General features: G+C 43.3%; 1 protein-coding gene across 16 annotated transcripts in view; it reads left to right on the plus strand.

Moving 5' to 3' along the window:
• The window catches only part of JAKMIP3 (Janus kinase and microtubule interacting protein 3), an 87,218-nt gene that overhangs the window by 18,347 nt on the left and 44,983 nt on the right, over window positions 1-23,888 (plus strand). For all 16 annotated transcript variants that reach the window (XM_072039937.1, XM_072039938.1, XM_072039942.1 and 13 more), the window contains 3 exons: window positions 7,733-7,878; window positions 17,694-17,923; window positions 20,495-20,992. In XM_072039937.1, coding sequence (XP_071896038.1) covers window positions 17,789-17,923; window positions 20,495-20,992 — 633 coding nt within the window. In that variant the 5' untranslated portion in view covers window positions 7,733-7,878; window positions 17,694-17,788. The remainder of the gene's footprint in view (window positions 1-7,732; window positions 7,879-17,693; window positions 17,924-20,494; window positions 20,993-23,888) is intronic.

The raw sequence follows: 23,888 nt of genomic DNA on the forward strand, positions 1-23,888 counted from the left end.
CACTGATCAGGCCAGCTCAGTCTCCACAGAGGCCTTCCCCTCCCGTCCCCCTTTTCCCTTCCCCTTCCCCTTTCCTCTCCCTCTCCCCTCCTTGCCCAGGCAGGGCTGCCCCACGCCTTGGCTCCCATCTCAGCAGGACGTCTGTACAGACAGCTTTTATGCAAAGCAACAGAAAAGAAGAAATGATGTGATTTCAATACAGAAATGAAAAAAGGAAACCAGAAGGGTGGGGGAAATAATCTCATTAGATCGAAGGACCAAGAAACTTTGTTGTCTCTGCCCTGATGCCTGGCCTTGCCCTGCCTGATGCACTTGGTACAAGGAAGGTCCAAAACTAAGCCAGGAGCACCTTGCTGCCGTGTGGGGCTGCAGGCCAGGTGGTCATTTTGTACTGGGAAGCACAAACGTTTCTGCAAAGTCTTTGAGGACAGAGTTTGCTGCTAATGTGAACTTCCTAGCCTTTTGCTTTCGTTTCTTGAGCAGCAGATAAATTTTGGCTGTTTTTCCTCCAGAAGCAAAAGAAAAATGGTGTGCAGAGCCTAGCTGATGCCCAGACAGCCGGGACTTTCCAAGACTGCAGCAGCTGCAGACGGCGTCTTGCAAAGGGAGCGTGAGCCTCGCGGCAGACAGGTCCCCAGGGCCTGCCAATGCCTGGGCACACACTGGTTTGGGGGCAAGCACTCTTAAATGCCACGCTGAGTGTTGAGGCTTGTTTGCATCTGACTTGGACTCCGAGATGATGCCGGTGCTTATTAGCAGCCGGGAAAGCTGCCCATCCTCCCCAGCTGCAGCCGGGGCTCTGCTGCCTTGCTGTGACATGGGAGGACGAAATGTTGTGTGCTTCCTGTTGGGAGGCTTAATGGGATGCGAGTTTAAAAGCAAATGTAGAGACACGTTAGTTCTGTAGGGCTCAGCTGAGCTGGGATTTAGGTGAGGCATTACCAGACATGAGGACAATCTCCGTCCTTCTCGTGATGCCGTGGGTAGGAGTTGGGCTCCATGACCCTATTTGTAGCTCTTAGGGATCAGGATGTCTCCCTGCATAGGGCTGCAGGATGAGTGAGCTCTTGTTCGGGTGGCTGGCTCACCCCTCCTGGCACCCCCAAGCTGCTCGGTCGTGGCCAGGGCTCTGACAGGGGCTGGGGAAGGGCTAGGAGCCAAACGGGAATCCTGACTGAGACAGCAAGTGAGGATGCTGGTGGAGCCCCCTGAGCCTTGGTTCCAGTTATTTTCTGATAAGCTCTGGGTTATGTGGGGAGAATGCTTTCAAGAAGTGAAATGGCATGTGGATTGAGCTGTGTGTTCGGGGCTGTGCACCAATGGTGTCTCACTGCGAGCAGGGAATCTGGGCCTCACAAACTACATGTGGCGGAAAACAAAGTCAAGCTGCGGCGGTTTTTACTCTAAGCCTCTTAAAAACAACAACAAAAGAAAGCAAAACCCAACCACAACAACAAACACCATGCACTACAAAGGCTGTATAATTTTAATGATTTTTCTTTTATTCCTTCTAGTATCCATTCCTAGAGCACGTAAAAGCTGAAGGAGGGAGGGGGAGGCTCTCAGTGCCGTGCCCTGGAGGGCTGGTGGAGGTGCTGTGTGTGCAGCCCGAAATAGCTCTCCTCCATGTTCTGCTTTCCCGTTTCCAGCAGGTCGCCTCGCAGCGTTTGTGCAGCAGGAGGTTTCCTTACCAGGGGGCAGAGGCTCTGTTGCCAGCCACGTGCTAGCCCAGGGAATGCTCAATGTCTTCATTTGGAAGGGATTTATAAAATGTATATCCAAAGCTAGGGTTTCAGAGCAACTGTTTAATACATATATATATATATATATATATATATATATATTTTTTTTTTTTTTTTCCTCTTGGCAATACCTGGGAGGCATTTGCAGCAAAACCTGTTGCTCTGATGCTGTTGTTACTCGACCTGCTCCCGTGGAGGCCACGCAGCATCCCTGTACCTTTCCTCAGCGCTGTGCCAGGCCCTGCTGGTGCTGGATGCTGCCAGCTCTGCCGCCGTCACCCTGCAGCCCGTGGCTCACACAGGGTGAGGGCTCTGCTCAGAGCAGCAGAATTTGGCTCTCGCCATGGGTTTGGCTCGTGGTAGTTTGATGGCAGGAGCAGAAGGACAGAGGAGTGCTGCCAGTGTCTGCAGCACGCTGTGCAAAGGGAAGATTTGTCTGTGCCCTGTGAAAATCCTGTAAATGCCTCCTGCCAGTGCCCCCTAATAACGTCGGGTGGCTTCTGGTGCTTGCATTATTGTGAAAAGGTAAACGAAACATTCTCTTCACCTCCATGCTATCAGTCATTCACAGCTGCCTGTTTAATGCCTCTTCAGAAAATCCCAGCTCTTGATTCTCTTGTTACCTGGCTGTACCTTTTATGTTTCTTTTAGATGAATATTACTGTAATCACGAGTACCTACCACTTATCCTTCTGCAGCATTATAATGCTTTTCATCTTGTTTCCTGCCTCCTGCTATTAAAATCTAATATCTTATTTACCTAGCTGCACGCACAACAGATGTCCCCAGTGATGACTTGATCTTTCCTTCTAAACCTCTGTCTGCAGGATATGTCAAAATGTATTTTTAAATATGGATTATCTTGTACTTTCCCACATTGGATTTCATGTTGCTTAGTTACTTAATTTTCTAGTCTGTGGTTATTGTTTTAGTTTTCTCTTCCCTTTTCTTGCTTTATATTCCTCTCTCATCTTGATTGACCTAAATAATCCTCTATTATCAGCAGATTTTGATATCCCACCCTTCACTCTTTCTGCAGGTCGCCAGCAGAATACCAAACACTGACAGGCCTGGCTCTGGTCCTTGGAGCCCGCAGCTGGGAATCTCTCCATCTCAGTGCTTGTTCCTCCTTTGTTTCTATCCCCCACCCATGCCTAGAGTTTGTTTTACATCATCTTACTAAACCTTCTTAAGCAGTTAATTGCGTAAGCATCCAACCCTGAAGTATTCATTGTCAAAATGAGACTCAGGTTTACGTCCTCGCATCTTTACACATTTACACATTTTACACATTTACATACACATACAGGAGGTCGTGCCTGCTGGCCCAGGTTCAGCTCAGCCTGTGAAGCCCTTCTGCCTGCTGGGAGCAGCTCTTTGCGGGCAGTCACAGCAGCATCAGCGTGTCTGCCTGGACACGGACTTCTCTGGAGCTTGTGGGTTTGATGACAAGTGCTTGTGCAGTTCTTACCAATATTTAGAAAGTCAGAAGGCAGACGGACACATCCTCTTAGCTAAGATCGGTGCAGCACAAGCCATGCGAGAAGCGACTTTCCCTGAAGGAGTAAGTGCAGAAGGCTGTAAGGCTGGAAAATCCTTCATTTAATGCCAGGTTACCCAGATGCCACACTCAGAAAAGGAAAGAGCTCTTCCCTAGCTGTGTCCTCTCTATAAATGGAGATGTCTGGGACAATGTTTCCCCAGTTCTTTGATATAGATTATTTTCCCAAAGAAAAGCAAGGCTAGCACTACTTCCATCCTGAACAAGTCCTTGGGAGGGAGAGGTCTGCCTCTGAGTAGGTTCTCCCAAGGTGAGGCATCAGCAGGCCTTGCTGCAGAGGATGCCACTCGGGGCTGAGTGACTTCGTCCTTGGTGCTTTAAGGGCCAAGAGAGCAAGTGTGGTATCGCAGAAGATTTCCTCTGTGATGTGTTTTTTTGGTTACAAAAGTTACAGAGTTACAGCACTGATGGCAAATTAACGGAGCTCCAGGACTACAAAGGGTGCTTGGGACTGATTCCACTTGTGGATAGACCACAAGGTTTTGGCTCGTTAATGTTTTATTTTGAAGCCATACCTGGCTTAGCTGAGAGATGAAGTCTTTCTCATCATTTGTGGTGGCGTTGGGTACTTGAAGCTGTCTGCTTTCACCGCTGGTTTCTAAATGCAAATCCTGAGAACCTGAGAACAGACGCTCTTGTTTGAAGGGAGCTAGATAAAGTAGGTGCTTTTTGTTGAAATAACCCGATTAAAGGATGCATGGAAAATTGTACTCTGTATTTTAGAATGGCAGGACTTAGCTGTACAAGAACAACTGCTCTTGTTATACTCAATTATGTTAGCAGCCGATGCTGACCTGTGCTGACTGACATCAGCACATCTTGAGTTCTATGGACATCTTCAGTTTGTACCTGGGTTTATATTTCATTTCATTTTTGCCTTTGTATGTTGGTCCCTGGAAGTCTTTTGCTGGCAGGTAGAGCTACGTGTGTTACCTGGTGCCATTAGAGATTTAATCCTCTGTGTGCATTTGTCCTTCTTGGTCCAAGTAACAGGAGGCTGTGAAACATGGTACAATTTCTGTTGGCTTTCTCTCTGCATACACACACATACTTTTTGGGATGAAGCACCTTCTGAGATGCTCATTCCAATTATTTTTACATTTCTTGTTGATTACATTTCATACAGCAATAGAAGGGTCAATCTACCTGATCCCTGTTAGTAACGCTGTACCTTCAGCATGACGATGTATGTGAACTGGATGTGATTTTCCATGGAAGTTAGCCTCTCTTCTGGCTGTTAGTCTTGGTTAAAGAAATAAGTAAGAGGTTACACAGCTCCTGTGCTGAAAATAAGGTTTCCCTAAAGGACTGGGTTCTTGACATTTTAGATGGGTCTGGTTCTGCCACGCTGGAGGGAAGTCTTAAACCCACTCACTGTTCTGTAAAAAAAAACTGCAGAGAAATGGATATCTGCCTGCCAAGCAAATCGACTGGGAAGATAGATGCAGCATCTCAAATCAAATCAGCTTAAAAAATAATAAATAAATAACAGTAAAAATCAGATTATAGCTTAAAAATTCTCAGCCACGTGTATCTGGTTAATGCACAGCCACCTATGAGCAGAAATCACCTTGACAAGGTCAGCAGCAGTGAAAGAGCACTGCATCTGCATATCCTTAGCATGAAGCACCTCCAGTGACGTGCCTCTGGCCCGGGAAGGCTTTGCTCCACGATACGTGGGGCATGTCCTGCTCCTCGGTGTGGCCTTTCCAACGTGCTTGAGTGTTTCCCTCCTAGTCACAGCTTTGCTTTGCTGTCTGGAAACATGAGCTCTGTTACTGCAAGCTTCATGAGTCTTTCTGTTCCATTATCTGGGAGAGTATTTTGCCTTTAGGATTTTATTCAGCCATCTTCCAGGGCCTGGACTGAGTCAGGTTTGTTGGTTTGGTTTGTTTCATTTTGTTGATGTTGTTTATTTTAAATCTTACTCATGTTTTAAATTTAATTCAAAAGATGAAGGTGATTTTCTTATAGTTGGAAATATGTACTTAGCCAGGCAAAATTCCTCCCTCTCCAGGTCCTGAGTACCTCAGTACTTGGCACAGATTAGAGGATGTGTTGGCTCTTGCTTTAGTTGGCTTCATAACACGTGTCAGTAGGGTTCTTTGCTACTGACCCGAGTGCCTGGGGCTCAGCTGTGATTTACAGGAGCAAGTCTGAGTTCCGACCCCAAGCTGATAGATTATTTGCCAAAAAGTGGTTGGTCTCAATGGGCCCTTTTGAGTACCAGAAGCAAATAACAATTTAAAAAGCGGTGCTTTCTGTTAAAGCATTCAGCTAGCTCTGCTGTCTGCATCCTCCCCAGCTAATTCCCATTTTTTCACCCATCCTTCCCCAAGCTGTGCTGGTACACAGGCTGGTGCTGCCATGGGAGATGCCGTGCCGCTGTGCTAGGACCAGGCAGGGGCTGTCAGGAGAGCCGGGGTCTCCAGGGAGCTGGCTCTGCCGAGCCATCGTGCTCCTGGCTCTGAGGATGAACACAGCTCCACGTCCAAAGCCTCGCTGTCCCCCTGATCCCCAGAACCCATCTCATGCTGGCGGCACGCTGGGTTTGGCAGCCTATGGACGGGGCTGTGCTTGCTGAGCTGCTGCTGGGGAGAAGTGCCTTTCAGGCAGTCACTTCCCACTACTGTAATGACCAGATCCTTTTAGTGAATGGCAAGCTTCCTACCGACTCGAGTGGAACTTGGCTCAAGTGCCTATCTGACAACCTGGTGAAATAAATGGAAAATGCATGATTTCAGAGGGCTGTGAGTGAGGCCACAAGGGGTTACAGCTGTTCCCAACTGCGCTGTTTCTGTCTGGCATCTTCATCCCTTGCATAAACGCAGCCTTTCTAGATATGTAGTGGAGCTACTCTGTGGAGCTGTCCAACAATATATACCCATATAAATATGAAATCCTTTTCTAAAAGGGATTTTAGAATTCAGATTCTCCTAACAGGCAACTCTATGCTATTAAAATGTGCAGTATCAAGGAGCTGTGTATTTTGACATTAGCTGAGAGTAGTCATTGATCACATTGATCACTTGCTGATTAATGGGTGAATCGTGAAACCTGTGAAAGCATATGAATTAATTAGTTATACAGAAGTTTATTTCATACAGTGACCTGGTATCCCAAAAGATACTAGTGGTAAATCCAGTACCTGTTCTCATGTACTTTAAAAAAAAAAAAAAAAAAAAAAAAAAAAAAAAGGGGGGGGTTTCTTCTATTTTCTGTTATTCACTTAGATCTGTCTCCATCTATTTTATATTTCAACACTTCTTAATTACAGTTCATTTTGCATCATGTGTGAGATCTTTGGTGAAATTCAGGAAGCAAAGAAAAGCAGTTCACATTATCCAGTTGAAGCTTTTTGGGTTTCTATTACAAGTTTGTTGCATCACACACAAACAAAATATATAGAATGGAGACCTTAATCTGGTATCACATTTCCAGCAGCTTCGGTGCTCATTTCACAGCAAAGTGCAGTAAGCTAAATACTGCAGTTCTTATCTCCTCAACAGGATTCACAAGCAAGTAAAGGCTTGGTGCCAGGAGTGTTTTCAGAGCGACTCGCGTTGTCCCTGTGGCTGTACAGGCAGTGGCCGTGCCTGCTTTAGCTTCCACGGGGCAGTGGGAAGCAGGTTCTACAGGGAAGCAGTGGTGATGTGCTGCTGCTGAAGGTGGTGCTACTCGAGCTCAGAACTGCTGTTGTGAATGCGCAAAGCCTGGCCTCTCAACTGCAATGATAGTAGTAACACCCGTGTTTTGTCTCTTGTATCCGTGTATAACTTAGTCTTCTTTTGTGTCCCTCTCTTCCCTTGGAGAGGACACAATCTTACACTGCTCTCCCATCTCTCAGAGTGTTTTAAGCCATGGTACACAGACAGGGAGGAAACCCCACAATTAGCAAGCACTGCTCTCACTGAACCTCGCAGAGCTCTGCTGCAGCAAACTGCTGGCTTCCTTCAGCAAGGACAGTAAAACTGCGTTAATAACCCCAGAGCACAGAAATAAAAACTGGTTCTGGAAATGATTCCCTTCCCTACGCCATTACGTTATAATGTGATAGAAATCTGTGTACTTAGAATAACTCCAGCTAATTGGGTAACAATAGATATAAATGACTCTGTTGTGTTCATTACGATTTTGCCAGCCCAGTTCCTATACTGAATATTTACTTAATGCTCCCCACTCCAAATATTAAGAAACCCCACTGTGTGATACTGAGAACCGAATGTTAGGTCATGGTAATGTGCAGTTTGAACAGCTTTTCTTTTCTGTGCTCATTTGTCACCTCTAAATAGGACATCACTCTCTCTTTCACCTTCTCCACCAATGTTCTAGCCAGAAGCCAGAGGAGCAGCACGTTGCCTCGTCAGTTACTTTACTACAGACCTTCCCGTTACCAGAACTTACTAAAAGCTCTCTTGGTCTTTCCCAGGGACCATCTTCCCAGCTGAGACCATGCCATCAGGCTCATACGTGATTCCATGAAATTTCAGACATCCAGCCCTCAGCGGGACTGCCCACGTCAAACAGATGTTTGGGGGAGAGGAAGGGTGCTAATCCCCAGCGCTGCTGTCTTCGGTGGGTACTCCAGCCTGTCCCTGCTAAAAGGGTCAGAAAAAGTCTCCAGCAAGTCTGTTTGATCATATTTTTGCTTTCTTTCTTAATCAGCTTATGGGCCAAGGGGCTTGCTCCCTGTCAAGTAAGTGGGCAGAGGTGGGCTGAAATTAGGGAGCAGAATCTCAGCAACTGTCAAGACGAGGTAATTTAAGATAATGAGAAAACAGGTCTGAAGTTATCTGACCCCAAGGAATAAACTTCGGGGAGGGGTGAATGAACAGCTTTGCATTAGAGCTTGATGGGCATTTAACAACTTGCAATTGATTTTCATTCAGATTTTTCAGATTTATCTTCCCATTCAAATTCTTGTTTGTTGCAGTTAAATTTGTTGTTGTTGTTGTTTTAATCAGTGTAGGGCTGGGCACACATCTAGTTATAAAAGGAACAAAATGTAATAAATAAAAATGTATTTTGTTCACTTGGAAAGCCATGGTCAGGCTAAAGAAAGGCTCTACCTCCCATCAGTGTCCTTCCACGCTGTCCAGTTCCACAATGCTGAGTTTGCTGAGGATGAGTCATTCTGAAAATTAGTCTTATTTATGAAATCTAAAATGCAATGTTTTTGTTTGCCACAGTAGAGCCTGTTATTTACAAACTCATTTATAAATTGAATAAATCCAAGAGCTGAAATTCTTTTATAACAGTGCTGCAATTAAATGCTGCCTTTTGCTCTCTCAAATCCAGCTGTGTTGTGTGTTCATGCAGAAGAGGGTTGGAGAGGTAGCATTAAATAGTTAGTTATTTAGGGATGTTAATAACATGCTTAAAAGGTTTCTATAAAGCGCTTTTGGATCATACGACGCCATCTGTGTTACAGTTGATTGTAGTTAATTATACAGGGATGAATTCCTTGGGAAAATGGATGGCATTGCTCAGGCAGTCTGTTTGTGATCAAGATAATGCAATGACACAACATTAAGCTGACAGAATTAAGTCTGAGATGCACTCCTCGCTAATAATCCTACACAAATCAGTGAAATTATTCTGAGTTGCTCCAGTTTAACTGAGAATTTGGATAGGTGAATTTTTGTAATATTATTATAATAACTCCAATGTATTTTTGTACCTAAAGTACTGAAGAATATCTAAAGAAAAAATATTTTTCTACATAATAGTTACTGTTTCTAACTTATATAATTTCTTTACTTTCAGCAGTTTAGCCACAAGAGATGTGAAAGTAAGAAAGGTGGCCTGCTTAGGTAATGTTAAACTTGTGGTGTTAAAATATCAGGCTCTACCTGTTCAGATTTAGTAACAATTAGGTCTTCTAGTACTTAAATTTCATTACTTTCTTTGTATTTACTGGAAACTATTTATTAACTATGTAGGCTATTCACAGATTGGACAGCCACCCATACCTTGCATTAAAAAGAACAAACAAACCAAAAAAAATAATGTAAAACTTATTATGAAAAATCAGTGGTTGGGGTTTATATATGAGTGCATGTGATGCAGCAGGCAAACAATGTATGTGCAGTTCACAGGGTTCAGGATTTTGCTTTGGATTCTGTAACCTTGGTCCACCCATCAATGAGTTAAAGCTAACAGTGGGTGAGGGATTAATCTTTGAGGAAAAATTCAGGTCAGTCAGGATTTGACATGTGTCCGTTAAAGCTGTTGTTGGAATTGATCTAATCCTAAGCAAAACTTTGGCTAGAGATCCATCTGCAGAAATGCATTACGGTACGGTGCTGGTTTTTTTTGGTTGGTTGGTTGGTTGGTTGTTTTTTTTGTTTGTTTGTTTATTTGTTTGTTTCTGTTGTTTTTTGTTTTTTGTTTTTTTTTTTTAACCAGTTACTATGTCATCATATTTAAGTTTTAGAAGTTGTTCCATGCTGGGAAATATTGTGTTTGTTTTTCCCTATGAAAACTGCGGTTTACCCTAGAACAGCTAACTGTTGATAAGTATGTGCACTCAGTAGGTGCACATGGGTAGTCCACAAGAGTCTTGCTGGCATACAGAAGCGTACACCAGCTCTTTTCAGAGTGGAAATCTTCAAGACAAGATGATGTTTCCCAGTCAGTACAGCAGTTGGTTAGAAGTAGGGCCCTGAATTTAAGTCTTCTGCATCCTGAATTTGTGCCCCGTGTGCTTGAGTTTTACTTTGCTGTCTTCTGCCAGATTTTATGCACATTTTGTTTTAAGTCTGAAACTTTCTCAGCAAAAGTGTGGTTGAGACAAATATTGGAAGTTGAGATAACTGCATTTGGTCTTAAAAACAAACAAACAAACAGAGATAAGTTTGATTATATATTTCTAAATATATATATAAATATATGTATGTAAGTATATATAATATATGTATGTTCATAGTAGTGCTAAATTAAGGTTGCATGGGATACCCAGGGATCTGTGAACTCTGGAAAGTGCTCTAGTTTCTTCTTGGTACCCGTTGCTTCTGCTAAAACTGGGGATTGAAAGAAATGAGACTTGACATGGGTTCCCTTTTAAAAATGGTCTATCATTCACTTCCTATGCTGGTTTCACTACTGAAACTTGGCAAAGCACAGTCCAAAACCAGAATAAGGTCTGAGTATCACATCAAAACATACTCCCTTCCTCCTCCTTAATCCCTCCCTTCCCAAGTCTGGCGAGCCCAGGGTGACCCTGCCCTCCATGCAGCACGATGCCATCCTGCTGGGGCTGTACCATCCTCCTGGGATAGGGATAAGGTCAGCCTGGGCTGGCGGGACAGCAAACCACCCTAGGAGTGAGTGCCAGCTCGTGTGGAGTTTGGTTCTGTCATAGATATCGCTGCTGGGGTGTTCCCATGCATAGGCTAGCAAGGCTTGAACCCTTTTCTGCTTGATGGCAGAGTTCACGTTCTGAAGGTTATCTTGCAAGCACAGCCATGGCAGCTTTGTCATGTCAAACTGCATTAACATTTTTTTTTTTTTTCAATTTAGTATAATATTTGGTTTTCAATTTTAACTACTTTTAACTGTTTTTTAATCATGAGAGAGTTGCACAGTAAACTATTATCTCTGAGGCATAAAAAATCATCACAAAACCAGCACTTTGACCCAGCATGAAACCACCTTTCAGAGGACAGCCAATTAATTTTCTTTTATTCAGATTTATAAACTGTTGAAATCCCAAGTGAAAAACTGAGATTACTCAAGAAGAGCTTCCCCATATGAGGAAGTGGGAACTCAACCATATCAAACATACCTGTCTATGGCTGAGTTACATTTTGTATTTGCATATTGCATTTTCTTTCTATTACAATATTCTGAGGTGTGCCAGAGACTGAAAAGGGATTGTATAAAGCCTTTAGTTATAATAGCTTTTCAAAACAGAAAAAGAACAGCATTTTCTCAAGCTCGTATCATATATTTCAAATGTCCAGTATTTGTAAGAACAGTGTTTTGTTTAAGCTGTTTTGTTTAAGATACTGGTACTCTGGTAGCACTCAATTTAATTCAAGTGCGGTGAAACTCTGGTTTCAGAAACCGTTAACTAGAAAATGTATTTTCCAATTAGCCTTGATGTCTGAACTACAAGTCAGGAGGCAAAAAGAATGATGAGCCCTGCTAAAGACACCTTACGATGCATAATTGATGCTATTTTCAATATCAAACATACCAGGAATCGTATTCATATATCCATAATATATTCTCCCTGTATCAGAAATGTGAAGACATTACTACTAAAATGCCTCACAGATTCCCCTCTACAGAACTAATTGAAAAATAAAATAAAATTCAAGGGCGACATACCTCATGTATCAGAAATGTGTTTTTTGCCCGTTACTGCCCAGGACTGTGCAGACAGTATCCCCCTGAGCTGGGCTGTTTGCTGGGGGTTGGCACCTCAGCGTTAGCTTTTTGGGTGCACCACGCTTCAGCCAGCTGTCAGAGCGGGGTGGCAGGGAAAGCCATGTCTGCCTGATTTGCACCCCTTCTCCAGCACGACAAACTCTCTGCTGAGTTCTGTGTAAGTACAACGATGTTGGCTGGGAAATATTTTTTATGAATATTTTTTCTCACAGCATTTGGGAGAAGTATTCGTTTAAGGCTGGCGTTTGTCCACCAGCCCCCAGATGGCTCATGTGTGCACAGGCATGCACCAACAGACACCACTGTTCAGCATTACAAGACCATGACTTTTTTTGAAATACAAATAACTACTTTCATGCTTTACAACAATGATGCTTGATTCATTGCAGGCACAGAAGCTCATGGTTGCCACTGGAAAGCTGCCTTACTCTGCCCAGTCTGTTTTCCCACTATTATCCCTCGGAAAAACAATTCAGCATACGCCAAAAGGACGAATGGTTCTAAACCATGTAAATCCCACTCTGATCTGTAGGGCTCGAAGCATCCTCTGTGCCTCTCACCAGTTCTTGAAAATAAGACCATTGCCTTGAGGTTTTCTCCTGTGATGCATTATGCTGCGTCCATCGACCTGACTCTCTGAGGGGTTGTGGCCAGGAGCCCCGAACCGAGCCGATTCTGCAGTCATTTCTGTGATCTGCTGGCCATGGGACACCTGCAGCCACAGGAGCTTCTCCCGAGGGGGAGAACAGAGCTGGGATCCACTTTTCCTCCATGGTTTGTGCCCATCCTTGGCAGCATTTTTATCCCCTGTCATGTCCCAGCTAGGAGAAGATGTGCCACCCAAGGGCCGGGAGCCCGCAGCTCGCAGGGTCGTGCAGGGCAGACAGCTCCTGCTGCCTCCTGCACCCGTGGCAGTGCTCCCTTCTCACCCCAAATCAGAACCTAGCACTGCCTGAGAGAGCGTGGGGCTGGGCAGCAAACAGAAGGCAAACTGCTCGATGGAGGGGCTGAAACCTCCCGAGGAGATGCGGAGCAGCAGAGGACAATGCCTCCCGAACTGGGCTGCTCCCAGGGAGTAAATTACAGGCTGTGTGGCAGTGAGTACGTGCTCGGTGCCTGTATGTCTTTTGTTTATTCTTCCTGCGGTTCTCTTCGGCACAGAAAAGCAGTGATAAATGAATGGTTTGGGTAACGTGCTTATTGATGCTTTTGTTCTCTCTGACACAAAGTCTGGTGTAAATACTAATAACGATTTTTTTTTTTTTTTCTGCTCTGCCTTCAAAATCAATGTTCTTGCAGGTAAGCAGCAACTCAGGTTATGTTTCTTGGTTTTCCAGAGATAAATGAACCTTGTCAATAATAGTAAATATCATTCAAACTGCGTTTTAATCTTTTTATGTTTAGAAGCTCAAGAGCCTGAGCGCTTCTTGTCTTTAAAACTAATGTCTTTGAAACCCAGTGGAGTTTCATGAGTATAGACAATCTAAAATCTTTGCATCACTCACTAATCATTCATTAATTTGCATAGAATTAGACAAAAGTAAATAATTAAAGTGAGCATTTAGTAACACTGGAGCTCCCAGTCCACAGCCCTAGGCTGATTTCCCATCCCTCCTCTCCCCTTTCTCCGGGAAGGGTAAGGATTCGGGTTTGTAGCCAAAGGGGTGGGTTGGTCCCTGCCTTGCAGGGAGGGGACCGTGAGCCCCCATGCCCCAGCAGGGCAAGGAGCACTTCCCCCTCTGTCTTTATCCAGTATCTGCCTTTTACATTTCAGAAGGGATGTGCAGGGCACCCAGCAGCAGGGTCTGAGGTCCGATACATCCAGGAATAAAAGCAGTTGTAGCATCACTGGCGGGTACTGCCACTCCTTGCCTGCTGATTTCTAACAGCACATGGAGATGCTACCACAACCCCCTCCTCTGCAGGCCCCTTCCACTTCACTGTTTGATGAGTACATCTGCAACTAATGCAGCCCATTCTGACTTTGGGACAGGAGAAATGCGCTCTTTGTCTCGTGTGTCTTCCTCTGAGAAACCTTCCCCACCAGGTTTTGAGCTTGGAAGCGTGGTGTGCAGGGCAGCCTTCCTATTGTTCTGCAGCTCTCACTGTAGTAGTACATTCTGCTGACAGATCGTTACCAAGGCTGATCAAATTCCTATTATCCAGATCTCTTAATCCTTGGATGTTTTTCTTGGCTACATTCAAGTTTTATCATTATGTCCTTTTTTCAGCTTTAAAGACTTAATTAAAATAGTCCTCAGCTAATTTCTGTGTGGTTCTTTTTGAATCAAGCTTATTACTTTAAGTACTGGCAAGGGAGCTGATTTTTCTCTAAGAAAATCTCATTAAAGCTTTAGCATCCCAGTTTGGAGGATGCTCCTGATGCTGGACCCCTTGCCCACGCTGAACTGATGGGAGTCCATAGGACCTGAAAGTTTGCTCTGTCCCTTTCCATTCTCACCTGGGATTTGACATGGGCATGTTTACATGAGCTGCAGCAGAGCTGTCAGAGGAGAAATTCTCCTGGGCCTGCTTTCTGGGGAATGGGTGCTGGGTGTTAGCAGCCTGTTCTGGCAAAGCTTGGCTGAAGCTGGGCTCCTGGGGCCTCTGACAGGCCTCCAGTTTTCCAGACCTGGGCTGCTTTTATACTTTATCTTCAACGGTTTTGTAGACACACTTAAAGCAAATGTTGCAATACAAGCCTTTCTTCCCTGGAATATGCTATTTTATCTGTGTTTTTTGTTGTTGTTTTGTTTTGTTCTGTTTTTAGTAGAGAAAAAACATACTTAGGCAGATGCTTGGTACGAAATGTGTTGACTCATACAGGAAAACCTCAGTAATATTTTCAACAAAAATGAAAAGCTCAAACTCTGGAAGCATGAGGACACGTTAGTGCCACTAATCCTATCTCAGACAGAGTTCCCATCAAGTGAGCTGTGCTTAGAAACCCCTTGGCCCCTGCCCATGCAAGGCTGTGCCAGGATGGTGGGCTTCTCCCTGTGGTGCTCCCCAGAGGCTCTGAGCCAACACCAGCACGTGCTGGTGAAATAGCTGGTGTGTGTGCAGGGTATCTGGGTGCTTTGCATTGTTACTGCACAGTCTCCCAGAAAATCAGCTGCTGGGCTTGTGCTCCTCCCAACATACCTCTCATTACTTTTTTGTCTTTCAGATTAGTTTCCTGTTTGAGTTCCTTGCTTGTGTTTTCTGTAAACAAAGAAAAATCCTGTAGCTGTTGCCTGTTGAAAATAACCATTCTAATTTAAATTATTCTGACAAATTGCTGTATCATTATATTTATTAGTTCTCTGATTAGTTCTCTAACATTTACATATTAGCAATTAAAAGCTTGTATTGTGTTGCTTCTCATTTCCTCAGGTTGTGAAATAACCAGACTCCACCTACTACATCTATCATTACAACATATTGTTTAAGAAAATCATTGTAATATGCACAAATGCTTCATTCATCGCAGGAGAATTCAGTGCCTGTGGCTACAGACTGCCCCATTTTTTTTTTTCTATAAGAAGCCTCTTTTGTAGGGTAATTGCTAATGCATTGCATCTTCTTATACAAAGAAGCATGAATTTTAAACACTAAGAACATCTTTGCATTCTCCTTAGGGATTTTTCAGGCTACGTCTGTAAATTTTTATTTATTTTCATTTCTTTGAATGACCAAACACATTTTTTTCTATAGAAACTTCAAGGCTACAAAGGCAAGCACCACAGAAAGAAACAACCATGTTTCTCCAAGTCTCTTCTTCCCATCTCTCAGCAGCTTTGCACAGTTACTCCCCAAATCCAGCCACTTCTCCCATTAATTTCACTCCCATTAATCACTGATTAATCACTCCTATTTTTCACTGATAACTTACCAATTAAAAATGACAGTTGAGTCAGTTTTGCCCAGAGAAGCAGAGACAACTTTCTTTGCATGCGTGTTGCTGTTTATCCTTTAAATGTGAACGAACTGGATTTTCACACCCATAGCCCATAATCTACAGACTGGAAAATTGCATGGTATAATTACAAAGGAGCTTGTGCTGCTGATGTTTTTTTTTCTCCCATAGTGCTTTGACAAAGTATTTTTCTATAAGAAAAATTCCTGGAATTATACAAATTATGAAAGAAACATTGAGGGAACAAGTGTATTTTAGGATGGCACTCCTGTTCCACTGCTCTAGTGCCAAACGAAGCCTCTAGGACATGGCATTTTCGTGCAGAATTTCTTGTTATCCTTATGTTTCTATTAAATTAAATCTGTTCATACTATCAATAAGCAATGAATGAAGTACTGACCAGAGGAAGAACTGGCAGCAGCCTGTATGACTTGTTCAGCACGTAGTGATCAAGTACAAAACGTTAATGGACTGTCAGTCTGCATCAACAGCTGAGAGGAATGAGTCAAATGAAGCAAGGACAAACTGTGATAATGTCAGTCACGTTCACCTCTGTGCATGCAACCCACAGAACATGGGAATTTCACTTGAGTTGATTAATAGGCTAATTATTTACTTTTACATAGAACTCTCATAGAATTTTCTGAATCATAGGATGGATGCAGCAATAAAAATGGCATTAACATATATTAAAAAAATCACGTTTCTCCCTACCTTCATCTGCCTTCATCTCAGACTACAAATTCTTTGGAATGAGTTTGTGTTGTCTTATGCCATCTACATCTGGCAGTTTTATACTTTTATTTTAGTTTAGTTTTATACGTTTATCAATTCCAGGGCATTCATTGTTGTTTATTCTTGTCTCAGTTAAATAATTCTGGAATGTAGTTTTAGAACTGTATTTATTGTTATAGCAGGTGTTTTGTTGACAAATCTGAAGTTGTCATTGCAGAACTTGTGTATGCTGTGTTGTTTATGAGAGTGTTGGGATTAGTGGGTTGACACAGAGCACAAACAATATAAATGGATAAATTCTGTGAAGATGGATCCACTTTGTCCAGCTCTTCCCTGTTTAATAGAAGAATTGGATTCTCAGTTCTGTTTATTTAGATTTAGTAAAAAAAAAAAAACTTTTAGTGTAAATAAAACTACTACATTGTTACCAGACTTAGGTAAACATGTATAGATACAAGTTGTTGTTTTGATGATACACCACAAATGCTGGCATGGACAGCTCCTGTTGCCTTTATATAACCTCTGCTTGCTTCTGTATCTTCTTACTATTTGTATTACTTTTACTATGAATTTCTTGAAATTATTTGGAGGAAAACAAACCTTTTTTTTTTCTTTTTTTTTTTTTTTTTTTTCTGTTAAACTTTTTTTGAAGATCATAAAGTCTTTCTGCCTGCACTGAAAGTGCTTTTCTCTGCTGTAGCTGTCTGCGAGCCATGATGGTGCCAGGGGATGGGACTAGGAAGTCCCTCCAGAATGTCTGTAGCCTCTGGTCTGTGTAAATCCAAGTGCAGATGAAGAGATGAAAAATGTTTATAGTTTATGATTTAAATCTTATGCTCTGGACAGGCATAAACCAAAATATTTTTGCAGCTGAGCTCTGTCCAGCCCTTGCTTCAGGTCAGGGAGGGCCACTTTAGCTGTACCTCATGCTTCCCAGAGTATCCAGCTGTCTGCTGCTCCTCCTTCCAGGTGCAGTGATGGTTAGAGGAGTAAAAAATGACTTTAATACTCATGTTTTTATTATTTTTTTCTTTTTTTTGTACCTTTAAAGCACTGCTCAGGTGGTAATGAGCAGGATGCTGTCTGACTTGACCTCTCTTAATTTTGTGTGGCAACGAAATGGTGAAGCAGCCTCCATCAGAAGTGTTTGTTTTCTATAAACCAGCTGATCTGCATGAAAGGCAGTTGTGGGGAAGCGGTGTGGTGCTTCTGAGTGGAACACCTCAAGTCCTGTGGAAGATGCTGAATCCTGGCCGTGCTGCTGGCAGTGACACCCAGCCGTGCTCTGGGCAGTGACACCCAGCCGTGCTCTCGGCAGTGACAGCAGCCTGCTCACGGCTCTCCTCTGCTTCCCTCCCTGCAGGCGAGTGAGAAGATGTAGCGGGGCGCGGCAAGGAGGAGCAGCCGCAGCGCCGGGACGGCGGGGCCTGCGCCAGCACCCCGCCTCGCCGCCTCACCATGTCGAGGAAGGGCACCAGCAGCCGCGCCCGGGGAGAGCGGCCCGACGCCTTGGCCGCCCTGCAGGCTGCCAACGAGGAGCTCAGGGCGAAGCTCACCGACATCCAGATCGAGCTCCAGCAGGAGAAGAGTAAGGTGTGTGTCTTCCTCTCCTCTCCTTTCCCTCCCGCAGTGATTAAAATGAAGGCAACCTGCGCTGTCTTGCTCCCACCTCTCTTTGCCTGCTGCCCCACACGTAGTCAACTTGTACCCAACTTCAGAAATAAATCCTTGGGGTGAAGCATGTGAGCTACAGGGACTAGCCTTCTGTGTAAAACAATAGAGCCCCTTCATGTCGTGTTTTAAACTGTCCCCCTTGTATTTCAAGCAAAACGCGCCCCATCTGTAAACCCAGGGGCACAAGGTTATAGGTGCCGGGCAGCAGCGGTTTGCACGCTTGCTCTTGTGATCAGGGAGGAAACGAAGCCCAAAAACCACGTAGCTTCATGCCAGCAGGAGACCTGGGAGAGCACACAGCTGCTCGAAACAGGGGGCATGGCCATGGCGCTGGGCTGGAGCTGTGCACCCTTTTTGTTTCTCACGCTAGAAATTTTCCTAGTAAGTACTTACCTGGTTAGGAGGATGGGTACCATGAGGACTTTGAATACAACTCGGTGGTGGTCAGAAGTTCCCTTTGCTGGTTCTTCTCTTTCACACTGAGGCTAATTTCATTTGGAGGTTGTGCTCAAAGTCCTTCAGACCGCCAGCAGCCCTGCCAGGCCTCTGGGCTGCCTCTTCCACAACCCTCAGCACCTTTCTCAGCAAGGGCAGGGCGATGTTATTTGTTCTTCAATAATCCCTAATTAGTTTCCACTGATAAACTTTTTTTCTTTTTGGTTGCTCCGGAGCCCTAATAGAGAAATGCATTATGATGCCAGGGACAGAATTACATCCTGTAGTTTTCCATTAACTTGCATTATAATTTGGCACTGTAGACCATGATTCTAATTTTTAAGGAAGCTTCCAAAGGTGGTGTCTGTGCTTGTGTATATACACTTATACACATACACACACACGCATATTTTAGTATAATATCTATTAATAATTTTACTGTGAATCAGAGTTTACAGCTTTAAGACTGTGGACCCTATTTTCCTCCCCTCAACCTTTCCCAGTCGTTTTAGATACAAGGCTTCTCATCATAGCTTTTCTTGACTTCCTAGTTTTAAATTGAAATATCTTTTTACCCTTCTGTGGTCAGATACATTTTGTTATTTGTAATGCATAATTTATTGCTGAAAAAGCATCTGATAAAATGCAGTTGTTTTGTGCTTCCCAGTAGCTCTCACAGAGCTTTTTATGCCTTGCATATGCACATGCATACAGCACAATTCGGATCTGTGTGCCTGAGTGTGCCAAAATAATGGCTTAGCATCTGGTTTCTTGCATATTCTTTAGGGGATGTGGTATGAGACCTGCAGATACCAGCTGAAAAATAGACTCAGACTTCCTCTATAAGGTGCTGGCTATTTCCGGAGTGTGTATTATCTTAAACATTATTCTGTTTATAGCACTTGTTACAGACATGTCAGTCTTCTTTCTGAGCATATACTTCATGTAGAGTTTGGATATTAATGCTTAGCTCACTTGGGTTTTGTGCTTCTTGCATAAGTTTATGATACTTAACGTGTTCACTAGTGGATCTAGGTCACTAAATTGGTCAAATTAAAGTCTATGAAATTTCAAATGCTTAGTATTTGTTTATAAAAATAGGATGTGATACTAAAAATCATTATTGGTGCCTAGATTCATCCTCAATATCAGTAATTTCCAAAGTGGCAATGATATGATTTTGTTTCTCTTTTTCTAAATATACAGGTATTTCTACTTATGCTGATTTCTAGTGGAAGAAATGTCTTTTCTATAGGGTTGTCAGGATTCTTTTTCCTCTTTTCACAGATCACCTTTTCTTTGGAAGAATTATCCCAGTTCTCTGTAATGTCACAGGTTTTTTTCTTTACGCCTGCAGTGTTTGGTTCTGTAGAGTGCTCTCATATGGGAAAGAGATTTAGTCATGTTCTTAGCAAGAAAATGTTCCTGTGTCATCATAGGAAAAACAAACAAACAAACAAACAAAAAAACCCATCTTTACTAAAAATAATTGACCTGAACTTTTTTTCCCCCAATAAACACTTCAGTAAGTAATTATAATGTTGTGAATATCCACTTCTTAATCTTAGCATTTAAATATATGCACTGGCTGCTCTGATAAACATCCTAGGGCAGAAAAGATAGAGAGCATTGATGTGCACTCCCTGCCTCTGAACAAGCCTGCTCAAAGGAGATAGTTATGCAAACACTTTAAATGCTACTGCAAATACATGCTGGGAATATTTTCTAGTGCAATGCCTGCCACTATGCCACATCCACTTCAATAACAAGCTGAGGTGGGTTGTATTTTCCCCTGACACACGTGGCTCTCATTTGTACCCCAGGACAGCACTGCTGACATCCTGCCAACTTTGCAAGCCCTTCTGATGTGTGCACAAGTGTAACCTCACAGGTACATTCACTACGACATCGGGCAGGCCTTTCTTTCTAAGGCACAATCATACAACACTGAATTCTGACGTAGTAAAGTGATCCATGCCATTTTTAGATTATCTCATAATTTGCGGCAATAATTTTGTTGATAAAAACACTGCTCTTTTTTGACTTCCCATGTAGGTCAGCAAGTTGGAAAGAGAGAAAAATCAGGAAGTTAAGCAGATCAAAGAACACGAACAGCATAAAAGTACAGTGGTGGTAACAGAGCTCAAAGTCAAACTTCATGAAGAGAAAATGAAGGAGCTCCAAGCTGTTCGAGAAGCACTTCTGAGGCAGCACGAAGCTGAACTACTTAGAGTAATAAAAATTAAAGATAATGAAATCCAGAGACTACAGGCCCTTCTCAATGCTGTACGTGATGGGGCTCCTGACAAGGTGAAAACCGTGCTGCTTTCAGAGGCAAAGGAGGAGGCCAAGAAGGGGTTTGAAGTTGAGAAAATAAAAATGCAGCAAGAAATTTCAGAACTTAAGGGGGCTAAGAAACAAGTGGAAGAGGCTTTAACTATGGTCATCCAAGCTGACAAAATTAAAGCAGCAGAGATAAGGAGCGTGTATCACCTGCATCAAGAGGAAATCAGCAGAATTAAGAGGGAGTGTGAGAGAGAAATTCGCAGACTGGTATGTGTTGCTATCTGTATCTATGTTTTTAATAACACTGATGTTATTGATAGCAGAAAAATGAACATCGATGCTGAACTGCATTAAATGCATGAGGATAAGCAACCAATTTTTTTCAGCTTGCTTCAAATGCGTTTTCTATCTGCTAATAGTGATGTCAAAATGTTTTTTTAAAACTTTCTAGGATGTTTTGTATGGAACTTTTTATGTCTCTCAGTACCTATTAATATTGCTCATCTTTCAGATATGAAGAACAAGCCTTTAGTTACCAGCTGCATTAGGGTAATTCTACCTAATGTATTCGTTTCTTGGTCTACAACAGGGCCTATTAGCCCCTTTCCCCTCCGTTTCCCCACCATTTGTTCCTCACTGATTCACTTTCAACCCTCCCTTTCCCTGCCTTTGCTCATTCCTGCAAACATCCCATAATAAGCTTTATGCAATTCCAAAATGCTATTTCCTCTGCATCCTGTAGTTTAGAGTCCTATAACCTGGTGGTGATGACCCCCATCACTCTGCAAGGTGTTCAGGGAGTTTCTTTCTCTCTGTGTCCCCCCGTCTGTGGGTTTCCCCCAGGACAAGTGAAGCGGTGATGCTCCTCCTTTGGTGGTTACTGGGGTTCCTTCCCTTCATTGCTCATCTGCTCCTTGCTGGATCGTCATGTATGCTGGTCATCTAGTCAAACCGTTTGAGTCTCAGGTACAACAGTTAGGCTCTCAAAGGCTACATCCCTGTGGCTTCAGCATATACATCCAATGGGCCGTGAAACTGGTTGGGGATGTTAAAACGGATCACGTTCCTTGAAAAACAGGAGAACTCCCTGCAGGAAGGAAGGGGGAAGTCTTTGCATGAAAACCTGGCATGCCACCACCACTTTCTGGATTTTAGAACAATTTCTCCCTCACTGGCAGCTTGGATGCTTGCCCTGAAATTCACTCACCCTTTTGAGTGCAGCACAGCTGATTTGCAGGACTGTCTCTCTTAACTATTGCTGTCATTCCCAAGAGCAGGGGAACAAATGTAACATCCATACTCCTGTGAGCTGTATTAAGGGTCTTGTTTCAGTACTTATTTGATGCTATCATCTTTTTGGGTTTGCTATGCTTTTCTTTTTGGTATGCAGTGGCTCAGGATAAACTCATTAATGTTCCTTCGAAGTAATTCTCATTTGACTATTGTACAAATCCTAAAAAAGCCAAACCAAACCAAACCAACCAACCACCATCAACAACAACAACAAAATGTAAGTGAAAGCATGGCACTGTAGCCATGCTTCAGTGAACATCCTGCAAAACCTCCCCACCACAGGGCTGGTGCAGCACCAGCTGTGTCCTGGCAGACCAAGGAGACTGGGCTGGCCGACAGACCGGGTGCTGCTCCCCTAGGCAATGCAGCGTTGCATACCCTTTATTTAGCTCCTTGGACTCTCAGACTTCAGGTTGTTATTTTTTGCCCACATAGAGTATTTTATTTTTATGAATAGGATATTAAAATAATTTATAACCAACTGATCTATTGATACTGGAGAAATATCCTGCAGTGTAAGTACTTTCTTCTCTAAACATACACTACCAGATACATTGATTTAATACATCAGAATGAAAGGGTGGCTAATGTACATCCTAAATAAACTTAAAGCATTACATGAAAATCCATTCTAATGGCCTCTAATGTAGAAGCCATAAAATAAATATGTTCTGAGTTATAAAGAATAGAGTGGTTTGAAGTTATGTTTTCTAAATTGCCTTGGAAAATCAAAGTTTTTTTTATTCCTGCTTGAAAGAATGAAATTATCTAACTGTACTAATTAAATTACACAATGCCATCATTTTACCAAGCCCTGAGTGCTTCCTGAATGACTTTAAGTACTCTCGGTTCCATTGACTTGACCATAATTGATTTCAATGGGAGCTGTTGGCTCCTGGCACCTTGTGGGGAGGGCCCTGATGTTTCAAGGGGAAAGGCTGGTGTCACATCCTATGATAAAAGCTCTCTTCTCTATGAAAATGAGGCAATTAACGAAGCAATTAAGCTAATACCGAAGCCAGCACTTTTTTCCTCTGTTAAGATAGAAGCTATCAGCAAAGCCTGTTCACTGAGCCTGGTCGGGGCTGCCATGATATACAGGGAAATGCAGAAGAGCCCAGTGTGAGCCGCTCTGTCCATGCAGCAGAGCAGTGCTGCAGATCCCAGCCCGGTGCCCCCGAGGTATCCTGGCACCCCGGGACCAACGCTGTGCCTGCTCAGCCCGCGGCACTCCCAGGGGCATCCTGCCGTGCTCCAGGCAGGCTTTGCTCTGAGCCTAGCAGGTGTGGGGCTCAGCAGTCACCACCACGTCTGCCAACGGTATTTACCAACAATATTAGTGTTGTATCTTTAATCGTGTTCATGAAACCGCCCCTTACCTGCTATGGTTCTGTGCAGATGGAGAGCCGTGCCCCGCTGTGTGCAGCTCAGCCCAGCCCCGTGAGGAGCCAGGTGGATTTCTGCCCGCTTGTATCTGGCCCAGTGCTCGTGCATATTGCGTTGCCTCTGGCCCACGACTGGGGATTGCACGCTCATGTAGAGGCTGTGGCAGACATCCAGTTCTGAAATGTTAATAGTTTCATGTTAGGACTGTAAAAGCTCCTTGATTCGTGTACAATGCATTATTTAGTCATTTAACAAAGAGGGGAAGTGACCTTCGAGCAAATTGCTATTTCACTTCTTGAAAAATACTGCTTTTTTGTTTCATCAGAATGGAGAAAGTTAAATTATACTCATTCACGTTTAGGTCTGCAATGATATTAGCCCTTTAACATGCAATAATCTTCTGAAGTTATTTGTGTCTGATAGGTACCATTTTTCATTTTCAATATTTTTCATTTTCATATTTACTTTCAAAGGACATTTGACT

The sequence above is a fragment of the Anas platyrhynchos genome, chromosome 6 (genome assembly GCF_047663525.1).
Source record: "Anas platyrhynchos isolate ZD024472 breed Pekin duck chromosome 6, IASCAAS_PekinDuck_T2T, whole genome shotgun sequence".
NCBI lineage: Eukaryota > Metazoa > Chordata > Aves > Anseriformes > Anatidae > Anas > Anas platyrhynchos.